This window comes from Platichthys flesus, chromosome 7 (genome assembly GCF_949316205.1).
Source record: "Platichthys flesus chromosome 7, fPlaFle2.1, whole genome shotgun sequence".
In the NCBI taxonomy this organism is placed as follows: Eukaryota; Metazoa; Chordata; class Actinopteri; order Pleuronectiformes; family Pleuronectidae; genus Platichthys; species Platichthys flesus.
Genome location: NC_084951.1, coordinates 5876141 through 5893710, shown reverse-complemented (window position 1 = coordinate 5893710; position 17570 = coordinate 5876141). Strand labels below are relative to the sequence as shown.

At 42.3% G+C, this 17570-nt stretch overlaps 1 protein-coding gene across 1 annotated transcript in view; it reads right to left on the bottom strand.

The window, feature by feature from the left end:
- The window catches only part of plxnb1a (plexin b1a), a 75566-nt gene that overhangs the window by 43273 nt on the left and 14723 nt on the right, over window positions 1-17570 (bottom strand). The window contains exons 2-5 of the mRNA XM_062391756.1: window positions 4519-4611; window positions 3010-3883; window positions 2574-2816; window positions 1285-1467 (exon numbers count right to left, since the gene is read on the bottom strand). Coding sequence (XP_062247740.1) covers window positions 1285-1467; window positions 2574-2816; window positions 3010-3873 — 1290 coding nt within the window. The 5' untranslated portion in view covers window positions 3874-3883; window positions 4519-4611. The remainder of the gene's footprint in view (window positions 1-1284; window positions 1468-2573; window positions 2817-3009; window positions 3884-4518; window positions 4612-17570) is intronic.

Sequence of the window (17570 nt, the reverse complement as noted above, 5' to 3'; positions counted from 1 at the left end):
CACACACACACACACACACACACACACACACACACACACACACACACACACACACACACACACACAGTGGTGTATTTGGATGCTGTGGAATTTGACCTGCTGTGATACGGTAATCCTGTTACAATAGCTTACTTCAGCTGGCTACACTACATGGGGTGCTGCTTTGATCTGCTCCCTAAAAACATTGTGTCTGGCTCCATGTCGCACACTCGCTCTCTCGTTCACGCTCTGTCACACACACAAACACACACACTAACGCACACATGCACGTCTGTCTTTAGTTGTGAGGTCACTCATTGACATAATGCTTTCCCTAGCTGCTTACCCTCACCTTAACAATCCAAACTTAATGCCTAACCCTAGCTCTAAACCATAACCAAAAAAACCCTCTTAACCCTCAAACAGCCCATTGGATTAGTGAGGATGAGCCAAGATGTCCTCGCAAAATCAGAATTTCCTCACAATGATGGTACTGAAACTAAATTGGCTCTCATAACTATAGATAGACATGCGCTCTCACACACACACACACACACACAGTACTTGAACAGCTCATAGCAGAGTTATTACCTCAAACCCTGTATCTAAGTCTCTGCATGTAACTATCAGATCTATGCAGAAGGTGGTGATATATAGCTATTTTTGGTAAAGATGAGACCAAAAGCCCAAATCTATTTTGGGCCACATATTCCACCAGTCCTGTAAAAAAATCTTACTCCAGTAGCACAAAAATGCATAAAGTTTCCAACAAACACACGCTGAAGCCCGAGAACAAAAAGCAAATGCATTAAGCATGGGATCATGTCGGTATGCATTTTGGAACACTGTGAATGTCAGAACGACTGGAATCTTCCAGGCTGTAGTCACATAGCGATGCATAAATACTTGGACAAGCAACATAGACTTGGACAGAAAAATGCCTGAAATGAATGGTAAATGTTTTATGTGGTGTGAGGTGTGTTTGCTTTTCTGAGGAATGATTCATGGATATCCTTAAAAGGAGCAGATGATAACAGCCTCAAGGGCAAGGCAATCCGGATCACAACTTTCAGTAAGCCCCAACACTTGTGCGGTGAATCAGAAATATGGAAACTACCCTACTAAGACATTGTCTAAGGGGCTAAACATTCCCACGATAAACACATCTTTTTTATCCCTGTGATGCACTGGTTGTCCCGGGGCATCTCCCTGCCTGCCACCTAGTGCATGCTGGGGCAGGATAAAGGGCCCAAGGGAACTGGCACAAAAATAAAAACATGTATGTCAGCCAATGGGATGAGCTACCTTGTGTAGAGTCCCTTTGGCGTCTCCTAGGAAGGCGATGCTGTGTCCGTCTCTGACACTGACGGCCACAGCAGTGAGCCGGACGGATGAGGTGTGCCACGCGCTTTTAGCTTCCAGAGGTACCCGGCTCGCCATTGGACTTGGGGTGTGGTCAGAGCCACAGGGATACGCCTTTAGGGTATTCTACAGAAATCAGGCCACAACAGAAAGCTTTTGTTAAGTGGTTGTATTCTATTGCCCCAGAGCCTTAGAATCCTCTTAATTCATCGTAATAGGATTGCACCACAGGTTAAAACACACTCATTCAGAGACTCTTTGGGTTGGGCCAAACAAGCACTTAAAATCCTGCTTTAGCCCTTGCCACAGATAATTGGCCTGATGGAGAATACAAAACACAACCTTTTTTTTTTTTTTCTATTTTTGTTTATTTAAAAAAAGAACATCGCTGGGAAACTGTTATAGATTACATCTTTCCTGTTGTCTTTTCCTTTACTTGTCTCTGTTTTCCTTTGTTCCATCTCCACGTTGTTTTTCTCCCTGTTACTGTCCGTGCAACAATCTCTCTATTCCTATGTTTCCATTCCCCCCTTCCTTTCTCTCACTCTCTGTCCTCTTATGTCAGTGGGTTTCAAAAGAACTCCAATCCTTCCTTGTCAGAGCTCATTAAGCAGCAGCCCAGCTGATTCAGGGTTAGTTTGGTTTATTGATCCCTAACGATCCCATTAAATGGTTCTGAGGACTGGCAGGACCAGAGCGGATGCAGGGCAGCGGGGTGGGGGGAAGAGGGGGATGGCGGCGCTGGAGGGATGCAGCTGGGCAAACCTACTTCTGGGGCATTTGTAAGCACTGGGGTTTTTCAACAACTCATTACAAGACTTCCGACCCTCCATACAGCAATGATTTAGTCCTGTTTCTCAACCTAATCTGACTGTGAAGCAATTGCTTGTTATTTGGTTTTATATTCTCTCTCTTTTGTCTTTTTTTAGAACAGTGAAAACAAGTAAGTCAATATACTCAAGGTAGGAAATAATTCATAACGATAGCCCGGGCAATTATCAGAACTGTAACAACCACAACGAGGAAATCCCTTAGCAGACAATTCTGCTGATGTTAGCAGAGAGAAAAAGTAATTTCAAAAGAGCAAGTTATTGACAGAATCCTTGTTTTAAAAACCCAGATATATTAGCTTTTCTTCCATTAGAGAAAATGTCAGCATCGCCATCAGGTTGATGTTGACGCATTAACACCAAAATATAACATACAAATCCCTTACTCTCCTGTACGCTTACCAGGGGCAGGTTGGCACAGCTGGACTTGACCTCGTACTCTATGTAGGCCACCTCTCCTTTTCCCTCGACAAACCCATCCTGGGTGTAGCAGAGGTCACGGGTGGAGTCAATGTGTCTATCAAGCTCATCCAGAGGGTAAACGCACAGGGCCGAGGCATCCAAGGGGCTGTTGTTTATGGAGCTGATGTGGGTGGAGAAGACTCCCAGCAGATCCTCGCCTTGCTGGCCTGCACCTTGTCCCACCTGTTGCAACAAAAGCATGGGAACATCTCGGAAAGTTACACAGAGAGTATCGGTGGAACATTTGACGGAATCCCATTTCTGAAAACAAGACTTTAAAATCATACTCTCTGACAAAAAGGAAAGTAATTCAACTACTGCTATTTTACATTGTTGATCCGTGGACTATAAATAAATATATAACACGTAGAAGTACCTGGGCTGCCTGGAGCAGGTTGTATGTCTTCGAGGGAGAGGTTGGGGATCGGCAGACAAGAGGAACTTCCACATATGAGTAGTAGGAGGTGTCATCCTGGCACACTCGGGCGGCGTAGGTGCGGTACTCCCTTGATGCAGACTTGATGTCTCGGCGGTAAAACAAGAAGTACACATATGTGCGCCGTGCGAATGCCGTCACAAAATGGTGGTCATATTCCGACAGGCGCCCGGCTACAGCCAGCTTAGCTGTCTCCTCATAGGAAAAGATGGGCACTGATGACAGGTGGCGGGTCGAGATGGGTGGGTGGCTGGCGGTGTAGCCCCTACCCACATACATGACTGTCCTTTCCCCGCCACGGAAATCCACCACCAGCCCAACAGTTGACACTGATGGATCATTGGCCGCAACATACTGAGTATCCACAGGCCTCTCAGTGGAAAAGAGAACCTTTTTTATTGATGACAGCCTGCGTTTCTGGCAGGTGCCCTGGTGGACACTGCCGCAAGTGATCAGCTCCGATGCCCTAGGGTCCACCAACAGTAGTTTGTTGTGATTACTGGTTTTCCTGGCCTGAGGACAGTTGAACTCAGTGACCGGGGGAAGACAGTCTTTGCTGTCGCTGACAGGGCCAGTCAGCTCCTCTTGCTCTAGCCGGAGTCCATCTAATCCGTCCAGCTGAAAGAGGTGGTCCCTGGCCCCCACGTACACCGTCCCCACAGAGGGGTCTGGGTGTAGGACCAGGTGCTGGAATTCGGTGTCATTGCGGGAAAACCAGGGGTAGGAGCGACCATGGGCGGAAACAAAGACGATGGGGATGAGGAGCAAGAGCAGGGTGGAGTTCAAAACCTTCCCATGTAGCATGGCAAATATTCTGAAGGGAAAAACAGAGCGGGGTTACAGCGCTGCACGAACAGATGTCTGAGGTTTAACATCAACATTTAATGAGGCCAAAGCGGCTTCCATGCAGCTGAGTAATGTACAAGTTTAAGAGTTTTGGAAAGCTTAGGTTTAAGGCTGAGAAAATGATAAGATGTGGTGAGCAAGCAAGAAAATGGTCTTATTGCAAACAGAAACACACACACACAAACACAAACACAAACAAACACACACACGCACTCACAAGCACACACGTTGATATTAAATTCAACCTCAGAAGAAATAGTTCAAGATCATGTTCATATTGAGTCATCTTCTCCGAAAAAACAAAAAAGAATCTAAAGGAGCCATGCTGGGGATATGTTGATTATTTTACGTCAATTAAATTACATGCAAATTCACACCACTCTACTGTTTTACATAAAATAGTTTTTTCCCTAATTTGTTATCCTTAGCTGGGTACCAAGTGGGATTTTCAGTGCCTCGCCTAGTTTGAGAAGATGAAATTGTTGCCAGCACACTATCACTTTGTGTTTTTTCAATCTACAAAAAAATTGAATATAGAATTGCCAACCTTCTTCTTTAAAAGCAATTTGCAAGATCCAAATACAATTGGAAATAACATCTCACCATCTATTGTCTTTTGTTGAGCAGAAGTCTTCCTTCACCTTATCACCTGGAGTCATATCCCATTCTTTCCACTGTCTGTGAATGATTCATAATCTGTAAAAACAGAGAGAGAGAGAAGAGACATACTGAGACGTGACTCAGTGACAGACGGTGAGCAAGATACACGATGACTCTCAACACCTTGTTTTTCAGAATGTTACAACATCTGGTTCATGATTACACACGCTCATTGGTTATAACGTCCCTGTGCTCCTTGGATGACAAGCACCAGCAGCCAGACTATCACTCACATGTGGACCATTCAAAACAACAACAACTCACATTTCCCATTTCCAAAGCCATCACTCAACACCTCTAAGGAGAGTGCTCTGCGGACACTGAGAGCCTTCGCATTAGAGATAAAAACACCTTTAAATATTGAAGAGGTTCCTCAGACCTTTCACTGACCTCGCTGAGAAGAGATCAGATACAATTAAATAAATATGTGCTGTACACACAGCGTATGGAGCAAGCTCTACAAAAGCCATACTCAGATTTCATATTAAAACTGATGCCTGGTCAGATTATTTATTCTCCACAACTCAGAGAAAGAAAAGAAGGACATTGCCATGTGTCAATAAGAGTGTGATATTCATATAAACTAAATATTGAGCTCTGTTACTTTGAAGTGTGAATAGATTGCTATAAAGACATTAGACATACAATGCCATCTCACCTAACTGTCTACCCCCTGGGGCTGCAATCAGGACAAAGACAAGGAGGGGCTGAAAGGGAGGAGACCGGGAATTTGTATTTGTGCGTGGGTGTGAACGTGTGTGTGTTTTTTTGTGTGTGGGTGTGGGTGGATATGACCCGGAGCCATCAAGGAGCAGGTGTCTTAGTATGTGTCTGCTAAGTGGGCTGAGTGTGTCTCAGGCCTGCTCTTTACTTATTCATGAGCAGAATAAGAAGTATAATATGTAATAACCTCCACGCCCACTGTCAGAGGGGTTGAGTTCAGTGTGTTCGTGTGTGTGTGTGTGTGTGTGTGTGTGTGCGTGTGGGTGTGTCTGTTAAACAGGGCTGAAAATTCACACAGTCCTTAGAGACAGTGGAGGAAAAGTCTTCATGACAATCTTGAGCTCTCAGATATGAGCTCTTTTTATAAAAGAGCTCATACTCCCTACCAGATCTCCCCTCCGCTATGTTGTCTCCTACGAACACGTTTCTACACAATTAAACTACAACAGCAAATAGGCTTTGTTTGAAACATAATAACTGGTCTTTCAATTAGAGAGCAGGACTCATTATCAAATAGCCCCTGCTTGTGCTTGGATTTCCTTTGTTTGTGCTCAAACTCTGCTGTTTGAAAAAAGCTTTAGCTCTTTTCCTCGTGCCCATGCTGCTTCTGTGCACACGTGACAAGTCTGCTCTTGGATTTCTCCTCTGCTCCCCAACCAACAGAATGCCAGGTGTAGTGATGACAATCGTACCTCCCTTATTGTGAGTGCAGCCTCTCGAGAGAAGCCAGTGTAGTAATAAAGCCGTTGAGAGTGGTACTACATGAGCCCAGTTATAGTGACCTACACTCTAATGGAATTAAAGCTAAAACAGACACAGAAGTGCAAAGAAGCAGCCTAAGTACGAGCGCTGAATATGGAGCGCAGAAAATGTTTCTGTGAAGCAAAATATCTGAGCGCAAGCCCACAATCTGAGCGCAAGCAGAGCACAAGCAGAGCAAATCCAAGCATAAGTAGTGGGTATTGGAGTGCGACCACAGGATTTTGACAGAAAGCATTACAAAATCTAAAGTGAAATCTAAAAGTCCTGCTCCTAAACTGAAAGACTACACTCTTGAATACAAATTAAAACAACTAAATCTTCTGGATCATGTTCAGAGGCCAAACATTTGTTTTTTATGAATGAGGGGTTATACTGAGCAGCCAGAGGGGAAGATGATGGTACAGAGTGCATGAGTGTTACATAAGAAACCAGGCTACATATCCAGTGTCCATCCGTGGTTAGGTTTAGGCAACAGAATGACTGAGTGACTAAGGTTTCGAGAAAATTGTGGGGTTATTTTTGTGTTTTTTTGTGAAATGTATATGGTCTGTTTTAAACCAGATCTGTAACTTTCCCTTCCCTTAACCAATATAATAATGCTGGTCAGGAGTCACTGCAGCTAGATATTGTTCAGCTTGGTTGGAAACCAAATTCCTCATTCTGTTAACAGGAAATAAAATCGGCTTACCAGTATGTTTCAAACTAATTTCCTTTTGCACACTTCTATGTTAACATTTAGCTCATTCTTTGCTGTACAGCCTCACAGAGAAGCTGGCTCAGTAGATGTACAAAGTGTAGTTGTACAGTGGGACAGAGTGAAAGCTTCTTGAGCTGCATGTTCCCCACTGTTAAAGAATTCCTGGAGGTGCCATGCACTAAATCCTGGTCTCAGTACGGTTTTGACATTTTTGTCCATCAGTTCAAGGAGTGGTCAGCGATTAGTTGCGGCCATAAAAGTCATCAGCTAAGGTTGAAGTGCAACATTTTTGAACTTTCGGTGCACCACAACTCCACAACACACAATATAAAATATATATAATGTGAGGCACACACAGCAGCTGTTGCCCACAATATTGTGAATGTGCCTTCAGTCCATTCCATTAAAGATATTAAAGCATAACCCACAAGTTCCACAGTTTGACCTCAGTCAACACCAGTAAGGCAACCTTTCAATCAAAGACTCACAGAAACATAAAAGTGAGCGTTTCAGTGCATTATTTCTTTATTTTAATTCAGATTGCATTCAGTCAAAAACTGCCCAGAAACAGCTGGAGTAAAAAGGAGAGCAATCGTGTGAATGGGTTGTATTTATATAGTTCTTATATATTCTTCATTACCACTCAAAGCACTTTTACAGTGTGCTTTTTGTCACTCACCAATTCAAACACAAAATCTTAGTGCAGCAATTTTTGTATCATAGGTAGTGATTTGAGGTTGAGTGTTGCCCAGGGACAATTCGGCACATCGAATGGGGAAGCATGGGATGGAACCAATGACCATCTGGTTAGTGGATAACCTGCCCGAACACTTGAGTTTTTTATCTGCAAATAGCAGGAGCTGGGCAAATGTACATGTGAGCAAGGGGCTATTTGAGAGAGGGGGCTGTATTTTGTGGGGAAATATATTTTTATGATAGAAAATGAGGCCACTGACTTACAACTAAAGGAATTATGAGGCTCGAGGGATAAGGGACAACACAGTGCTTTCTTAAGCAAAGCATTCAGTGGGTTCAATTACAACTTTAAACAATTACAGAGTCAAGTAAGCTTCAAACTTGTACAGTTGGATTTTTGTTCTCATAACAGAAGGCCTGGGAACTATTCTAGACAAATTCTCACTGCTGCTCCGAGTAGGCATCCTCAACTGCTCTTTGACCGCTCATCATGCTGCAGTCCACATATTTATAGCCTTGGGAACTTCCTCTTACCAACCAGCATTGATAGCTTCCTATGAACTACCATGAAATCACAGTGAATAACTGTGGTTTGGGACAAGATGAGATGGAGGGGAAGAACACAGACACGAGAAATCCAGCTGTGTTGTAATATTTCTCTTGACATCCAAGACCTTTTAAGGCTCTGCGACATTTTCACTTCGTCCATCATCTAAAGGAGAACTCTTTAACTTAGATTGCTCCTTACTTGTGAATTTTTAAGTAAGTTTGTGAATTTACAGTAGCATGAATCAGCACGCTTTTACTTCTGAGCTGATAGCCAGAACAAATACATTATTCTTGTAAACTTCACCAGTCTTGTGAAAGCGAAACATCTACTTTTCCTTTTCATGAGGAGGCGTTTCGTAGTAATACAAACACCTCTCCCAGCCTTCAGAGGGGCGGTTCCTCCCATGCTGTTCACCAACAATCTAAAGAGTTCATCAGTTGGGTCTGGTATGCGGCCTGTTTGTCCATGGGGCACAGTCCAACAAACTATAAATAACCACTAGTATCCCATTAGACTGTCAGCTGAATTGGAGAGGGGATGGGGTGGTCACAAAGCCACTATGGAGTAAATATTCACATTCAAGCAAAGATAAAAAAATAAACAGACAATATATGAGGGATCTCTTCAGAGCTGCAATCATTTCAGAGTGGAAAGTTTGACTAAACTCTCCACTTAAACCCAGAACTAAGACTTTCTTTTAGTTGAGAGCAGGTGGGACATACCAACACCAATAAACAGTGTGTGTGTATGTGTGTATTTATTGATTTCTATTCGTTCTTCAGACAGTGGACCCATCAGTGAACCTCTGCCCTAACCAACCCCATCGCTCTCACGTTCTCCCTCTGCCCCTGTTAATTAATCACTGAGAGAGTCTGCTGTGCAAGTTCATTTCTAAAGCTGCTAATGAGCCATGACAGCCCACTGGAATGCCTAAGACTTCATAAAATATGTGGGGTCAGCAGCACGGGGACAGTGGGGGACAATGGGCCCGGAGCCATGGAGCACTGCTTTGTGTTGTTATGTCCTGGTGGGTCGACTGGCGTCTCGCCCGGGGCCCCGAGACTCTGCAACACGAGCATCTGTGGATCCCGTCCAGAGAGAGTACAGTAGAGAGGGTAGCAGAGGGTCTGTATGAGATCAGCTAGGCCATCAATGACAACACACAGGATACTACTGAGAGGATAAAGAACAGGCACAAGCATCTGCCAGTACACACTTGTAACTGAATTAAAAAGGCATACAGAGTTGGCATATGTGTTTGGGTGATATTCAAGAGGCTGATAGAGTCACGCTAAGAACCACGTCATTGAAATGTCTGGCGCCCACAGGACGGTTTGCTGGGTTTTCTCTAGTGAGTTTTTAATGTTGAAGGAGACTGCTGATCATACAGATGACTTAAAGTTCAGAAAATACCCTTATCTGCTGGTTTTCATTCTACAAATCTAGCAAAAACAGCCCCACTGCAAACCACAATTTGCACTCTCTGCACTGACTCCAGTCGTCAAAGTGTAAATTCTTTACTCTTCATCGTAAAGAATATGAGACAATGTTTTATTATTTTCAGAATGTACTTTGATCAGCAGCAGTTCAGTTCACTCAATAGAGTGCTTCGTCTAATTCATTTAATGATTTCTCAACATTTACATCGAGTTTGCTCCAGACACTTGTGGCTGATCTTTGTTCAAATAACAAAAACAATAGGTGAAAACCTTGAAAACAGTAAGCTGAATTAATTTTACAGTTAACACTGTTTGGTCAGGCATTAAGGTTAAAATGTATAAACAACTTTGTTTCTTTATTTATAATTAATGTGGCCCATGTGTCTATTAGGTAGAGTGCACTCAGTGCAACGTCAAGGAGCAGGTAAGATTCCAGTCAACCAAGACTTTCTTTGGTTGCATTAATTGCCCTACTCATGGGCTGTGTATTAGTTGCATTCAGTTATATTTGTGGCAAGTTAAGGAAGTTGACTCAGTTGACTACAGTCAGTCTATAGCTTGTCAAAGTTAAATGTTACTCAAAAGCAACCAGAAATTTACTTTGGCTCCAGAAAACCACTGATCAATGTAATTTCACTGAAATAAACTGATTACACTGCACAATTTTGCTCTTACAGCTGGTGTTGTGCCCAAGCCCTAAAGGCTAAATATAATAACCAGCAGATCTCCAATCTTGGAACTCTAATCCCATCATGCTCGACTAAAGCATGAGTTTACGCACAGCCACATACAGTGTAGTTACTGGTTGTGTGTCCCTACTAAGATGGTTATATTAGTGAAAGTGCTAATATTATGAGAGACAGATGTACACAAGTTTGGCCCCTCTCCATTTCCGTTGCCTCTTTTAGGGTCAATGGCCATCTCTCTCTCCCCTCAGTTCACATGCAGACACAGAGGGTCTCTCTCTCGGTGCCTCCGGTGTGCTGAAGGGGCTCTCTGTCTGCTGCTGGAGGGAATAGTGTCTCTTTCACAGCTCTCCGACCAAGTGGCTGCGATCAACGGACACAGGATAAAAGCCACTTCCCTTGGAGAGAGACTCCACGCACATATCTACATGAGTGCCGAAACACAACACACTTTTTCATGTGCACGCACACACACACACTTTGCTCAATATATGACAGGATCCTTTCACCCTGGAGACAGTATATCTATCCCCGGGAAAAGCAGGTGTTAAGCCTGGCTGCTTGGTACAACATGACACACACAAACTGACATCCACTGTAAGACCAAAGGACTTTCATCTTCTGCAATCTGTTACTGATGCTCTCTATCCTTCAAAAAGCAGCTTATATTAATTAAATGCATTTTCACTGAAGAACAAAATTACATTAATCTGCTTCAGGTTACACACTGTCAGGTGACACTAGAATAGAACAGAGCCATTATTAACGTTAATAATCAAACCCTTTCCCTGCTTGTGGTAGCTAGCAAAGGCTTAACTGCTAAATATCAGTTGTTAAAGTTGCTGAGGATGGTTGAGGATATACATTGCCAAAATTGTTATGACAAGTCTCTTAAACTAACATTACAGATAAAACATATTTTTCATAAAAATGTGTTTCGGACATTAACTCAAGAATCGTAAACCAGATCATGAAAAAGCTTTTTAATGGATTTTTAAAAATCTATTTATTTCACAAATTATTGGTTAATTAACAAAATATCTTTATTTTTAGATATTTCTTCATTTTTATAATCAGCAGTTTGGAGATTTATTTATTTTATAAATCATTACAACTGGCATATTTTGTTATCCTTAATATGCTGTATAATATACTGTTATAATGCAATGTGGAACTTCATATTTCCACTCAATATGGACAGCAGTCAAAGTGGAGGGCAGATCGAGAATTTCTTTGCAAGGTGCAACTGGTTTCTCTGAGCATATAACTGAAAAGCCTTTGAACCTCTGACCTTGACTACTTGGGAGAAAGGGGAGTATGGTGCTGTCACGGAAATATGACAGACTGTAACTGATGGTGCTGTAATTCTTCAGTTCAACATTCAACATTCAACAGGCACAGGGATCAAAGAGCAGTCAGGAGGAAGCACACGCAGGGGGTAGATGGGCTTAATGAAACGGAGAGAAGGCAAGAGAGAGAGAGGGAGAGAGAGATAATGAAAATGATTGACAATAGCAGCTGAGGGCCAATTTAACTTTTTAACTAGAGAAGAAGCAATCGACCATAAGACCCAAGTGGCCCTCCAGAGCAGTCAAATACAGCCTTCTCGAAAGCATGTATAGTTTTTCGCGGTCCCAAGGATACATTTAAAATGTATTCAATATGACAGAGCACGAAGGGATGGAAGACTAAAAGGCTGATTCAGAGTCGTCTCATTGTCATAGGTTATAAGTTTTGAAAGTGCATGTTTGAAAGTAGTGCGATGGGAAACCGTTGCCGTCAAACCAACCTACTTCAAACAGCATTTTGTCAACCAACTTGAATAGGACCATACAATTAAATTAATAGGAGAGAGTGTGTGTGTGTGTGTGTGTGTGTGTGTGTGTGTGTGTGTGTGTGTGTGTGTGTGTGTGTGTGTGTGTGTGTGTGTGTGCGTGTGTGCATGCGTGTGTGCGTGTGTGTGGCCAGTGGTCAGACCCTTACAAAGAGCCTCTGCTAACGGCGTTGGGCCACAACAGCATGGACAGCAGCCAACAAATCCTGCCACAAGTACAGACTTCATTTCTCTGGAAAGTCAGGCAGTCGGCCACACCGAGGATGACAACGTGAGAAAAGGACAAACAGTTGACAAAGCAACGATTTTTTTAAAGCATGGGCTGCTGGAAGCAGCTTATTGCAGGTGTACACATTGTTTGAATTCATTATGCTATTAAATCTTTTATACTTTCTATACATCTATATCTTCTACCTCAACTATGACCTAGGACTAGAGACACGTTTTGTGAAAGTGTGAATTTTCCCATCATGAAGCTTTTCTCTTGTTACGAAGAAAGCTGTGTTAACATGTAATTATCTAGACGGCCGCATACTGCCATCAAGGCCCAACAGTCTCCTGATGAAACCACATTTCACTATCTACATCCATTTTATGTGGATCGGCACTACATTTTTCACACTGATTGCACAACTTTTTTTTTCTTTAAGATCCTTGAACCATTCTCAGAGTTGATAAACGCCCTGTCTCTCTGAAATTAAAATCCTGGATAAACCCCGTGAATAAGATCCACACCAAAATGTGGAAATCTTCCTAGTGTCGTGTTTCACTCCTCCACATAATTCAATGTAAATTGGTTTAAGCAGTATATTTGCACAAACCTGCTCTCAAAAAAACACAAAACATAATCTTGGTTGAGGTAATCAACCCATTTGATCGGATTTCTTTGATTCGCATAAAAGTTGTCATGTAAAATCGAAACGGGATTATAATTTGTAAACAAACAAGAAAAATGTAATTTAGTGAGCTGAGAGATGGAATTTGTTGAATTTGGAAAAATACATATTAGCGTTTTTTCCCTACATCCAGGCCGAAATTAATACCAAGCAATTGGACACTGACCAAAGTAAAGTACTCTGTAATTCTCGCGTAAACCACTGAGATAAGTAGTTACTTAAAAAGGTCCAGTGTGAAAGATTTAGGTGAACGAGTCTATTGACAAATTGAATATAGCAGTTTCACGAGTGTGTTTATTCTAAATCATACAAATTGTTGTTTTATTTACACTAGAATGGGCCCTTTTTTTTTAAATACTTCATATTTACTTGGGGGGGGGGGATCCTCTCTTAGGTTACCACAGGTTCTCTTTCATGTGTGGAAGGGAAGGATGAGGTGAGGGGTGTTCAGCTGCAACAATACACTTCACCACTAGATATCACTAAATTGTACACACTGCAACTTTAATGTGAAAGAAAGCAATGTTGATTCAACTCAAGGAAAGTATCTCAGTCAAACCTGATCATTTCAGAGCTGTTACCATAGTAAAGGGGGGGAAAGATGGACAAAGGAATTTCCATTCTGTTTACAAAAAGACAAAGCAGGCTTCTCTGTGGCTAGTTTGCGGTTTGGAATCAGATTGGCCATATGCTCGATGAAGCATCACGTCATCTAGGACGCGCTGGTCATGGTCATTGTGTGGCAGAATACTAAGGAGGTGGCAGTGGGACGTGCATGCGTATTCATTTGTTTGTGGACGGTCTGCATACATTACCACCTACGGCTTGTACAGCCACATCTCCACTGCAAGTCAGACGTGCACGCTCGCACACAGGCATGGTTCTTTCACAGCACTCAATAGCCTGAGAAAGCCCTTTGTCGTCCTTGGTTGTCGTGACGACGTGCCTGGGCCGGGTGAATAGAGAGCGGAGGTCCAGCTCTCCTGGTCTGTGGGCATTTTAATCCGCTTGTCACACTGTCTGTGGTCTAACAACACTTTTGCTCGTCTGCTCTCTCTCTGAGACCAGAGACTCTTTCTTTTTTTGAACAAGCAAATTCTCAGCAAAATCACTTTTGTCTCATTTTATGATTCAGAGCTCTGGTAAACATCAAGACTGATTTTCTGCTGCAATATTAAATTACAGAGTTGATCATGAAAACAAAAAAGGCCATATCCTGCTGCAAGACCAATGATAGTATTATTACTAATAAGCCTGGACTGGGAGTGAAAAATCTGGTCTGCTCTGCCCCCATCCTCCAGTTTAATAAGTCGTATGGTTATGAGAGGTGCAGTATGTCTTCTCAAAAGCCATGAATAAGCCGAAAGAAACCCGCCATCTATTCCCAGAGGAACATACCTACTGGAGGCTTGAGTTTGGAACTGGGATCTGAGCACCTCAATTGTTTTATTCATGAAAGCGTTTGCAGCTCATGACCCTCGGCGAACCTGTGACTCATAACATGCTAAGTGGAGCCAGTCCTGTTTCCCCTTTTGTCTCACCCTTCTCAACAAATCCTAGCGCCTGTCTCTCACCCTCTCTCTCCCTCTCTCTCTCTCTCTCTCTCTCTAACGGGCCTGGTATCTCAGGCGCCTATCTGGATGCCACACATTTTCTAAACATTAAGTCAGGGATTCTTGGCGGTTGTTGTCCCCGCTCAATGACTGCTGCAAGACGCTACAGGACTGTATCATTATATTATTACTTGACTTTAAAAGTCAAGCAATAATGTTTCTTTAACAGGAAATAGCTGGAACAACACAACTAAGCTTCAAGCCTCCTGTTAGGTTTTACTATGTGCTTTCTATAGGAGCTGCTGACTGACATTTTAGTGTCAGCATTGGTAGGTGACACACTGTCAACTATATCTGGGTGTTTCTGGGGGCTATAGGCTACACTTGCAACTTGTTTCATCCACATCTCTAAAACTCACCAACACTCTCTTCAGCTTTTTAGGTGAAATCAACCAGTGCTCAGAATGTTCTGAAATTGTGTTCATTAATGGCATCTAAAAACATAAAATAAATTATGTCATATACATGCGTGGATAACAGCAGACATTAAGGCTAAAATAAATTTTAAAACAGTGCTTTTCAAATACACTTGGATGGAACCACAGGCGCAGTATGAAGGCACTTTATTAAAAAATTCTGCTGTTTTTTAAGTTTGAAGAATTGGTCACCATTTAACTTAATTGGATTTGGCTGCAATGCTGTTAACCCCCGAAACTCCCAAAATGCTTTGTGGACTCAAACACTCAGTAATAAAATGTGAGGGTAAACTATCCCTTTAATACCTTCTAGCAAGCTAGGCTAACATTTCCACAAGTAAAGTGGAAGCTAGTTAACGTAGCTTGCTAATAATAACATGCTTTAACAGCACTCTGAACAGTATGCTGTTATGAGCAACTGGTTCATAGTCAGCTAATATTTTTGGTCTTGAGGCGCTGCAGCCTGAAGATAATTGACCTTTGGCTGTTGTAACCAATATAATTTAAGGGAAACTGATATACAAATCAATTTGCGTATTAGCTGTATGTGTTTTGGAGCAGTGCCAAATGGTGCTTGTAGTTAGCAGAGTTGGGAGTGGTGACCTGAACTTGTGACCCTATTGGCAGCCCTGATGAAAGAGCTGTTGTGGGGTCAGTTCTACGAACACACTGGCTGCTCTGTACGTCTGCTGCAAAATAGAGTCAGCGTGGGAGTCTGAAACCATTTGGATGTTGAGAAATGGGTTAGGGTGTCTGAACTGAAATAGATGAAAGTATCTATCAGGATGAAAACTGGTAACTGTTTTAAACTCAAACTTGTAATGCTGATATTTTGAGATTCAAATATAGTTCTTAAAGCTGTTAGCTGCTTGGTTGCTGGGCACTATCTGATGGTTAAACCACAGCAAAAACAACACAATAAAGGTTTAATGCCTTAAACCTCACTGGCATGGCTGCTCACCTCTGTGTGAATGCATGCAAAGACCGCCCACTTTCATCCCAGACATGTTTAATCTGCAGCCAGAGCACCCATGCAGACATAATCTCACAGAATCACTAAAAAGGGAGCAGTGACAGGCGTTCCTAATTCAAATTAGGAGCAGGACTTGGACTTCTACAGAGCAACAGGATTTTTGGTCATTGGGTGGCTACTGGTGGGTACTTCCTGGTCGCAGCATGGAAACGGCTGGTTAAACAGATTTAAAACCATGATGCCTTCATGAACTCTAACAAAAGCCACCTGGAAAGGCTGCCTGAGTAGAAACAAATCAATATAATTGATTCAACTGTGTTCATCAAAGTACATCGATTGTCTGGAAAATTTGTTTAAAAGTGGAATGCAACACCGACGGCATGTAAATTACATCGCCAATGATCTCCTATGAAGAGATCAATATTTAGAAGGATATAAATACCAGAAATATTATGGATTAAAAATAGAACTACAGTTTTTATTATTGTCCCAAACGTTAATAAAAACTGATCCAGATCCAGAAGACAACACTAACAAACAATACAAATTTAATGTGACTTAATACTCTAATTCCGGGCCATCAGGTCTCTAAAGCTTAAGTCTACTTAAAGCAGGGCCTTAAGCTTAACACCAATGTTAGCATGTTATCATGCTCACAGTTAAAGTTGATGTTCACAGTTGTTGAATGCATTTGCACATTCAACACTGAACTTGTCTGCAGACATTTCCCAGAGGAACTTTATGTTTGAACACAAGAGTAAGTTGGAAATAAGACTTCTTCTTTTGTCCAGCCCTTACTGTATGAAGTACACCACAGACTCTGGAACATATTAGTGGAAAATTATTGCGATTAGTTTGTTTTGTAATTATGGTAAATACAACCAAAACAGCAAACGGTTTCCCTGGGTTAGCATTGTGGCTACTTTCAGACAAGAACTGAACTTGTATGTGGGGTTGTATGTGGGAATGCTAATGTCCAGTTGAGAGCCTCGAAAGGATAAAGAAAAAAAGAATTCAAACATTTCATGGTGATAAGGCAAGGCCGTACATGGAGAGGACACACACAAAGATGTCAAGGTAGCTTCAAATGACAAGGGCAGACAGTGTTGTTGTAAACAAAAACATCTGATCTTCGCAGTGGACTTTATCCTGCCCTGCCTGCTAAGCCACCTCTTTCCTGAACGCTTCAAACTGTCTTTGTTTTTGTGAGTACATCCAATCTCCTGCAGTGTCGTTCATGAGTGAAAGGCACATTTGTGCAGACATTCTCGTTCAAGTCGGAAAACAACTATTACAAGTACTAATGCTCTTTCCCGTTTCATTCAGTATGGAGCTCATTTAGCTGTGGAAAATAATGTACTGACAAGAAAAGGAGGAGCTAGAATGCCTACAAAATGGCTCAATCAAAAATATTTTGACCATCCGTGTGTTTCCTCTTTCTTTTTTATTCAAAGTGATTCAAGCTCATTTAACACCCTTATAGTGGGGGCAGGTGGAAGTGACAACCTGCCCTTCTGTCGACAAGCCATGTGACGGACAGCTTCATCAGAGAGAAAATGGTACCCCCCCCCCCGTAGACACGCCCTTGCCCCCCTGATCTGCTTCCCGAGATTCGAAGAGAGGACAATCTGAGCAGGTCTTTAAGAGTGGGAGGTCTTCAATTGTCAAATGCTTAATAGACTGTGCTCTCTCCATCTTGCTCACGAACAT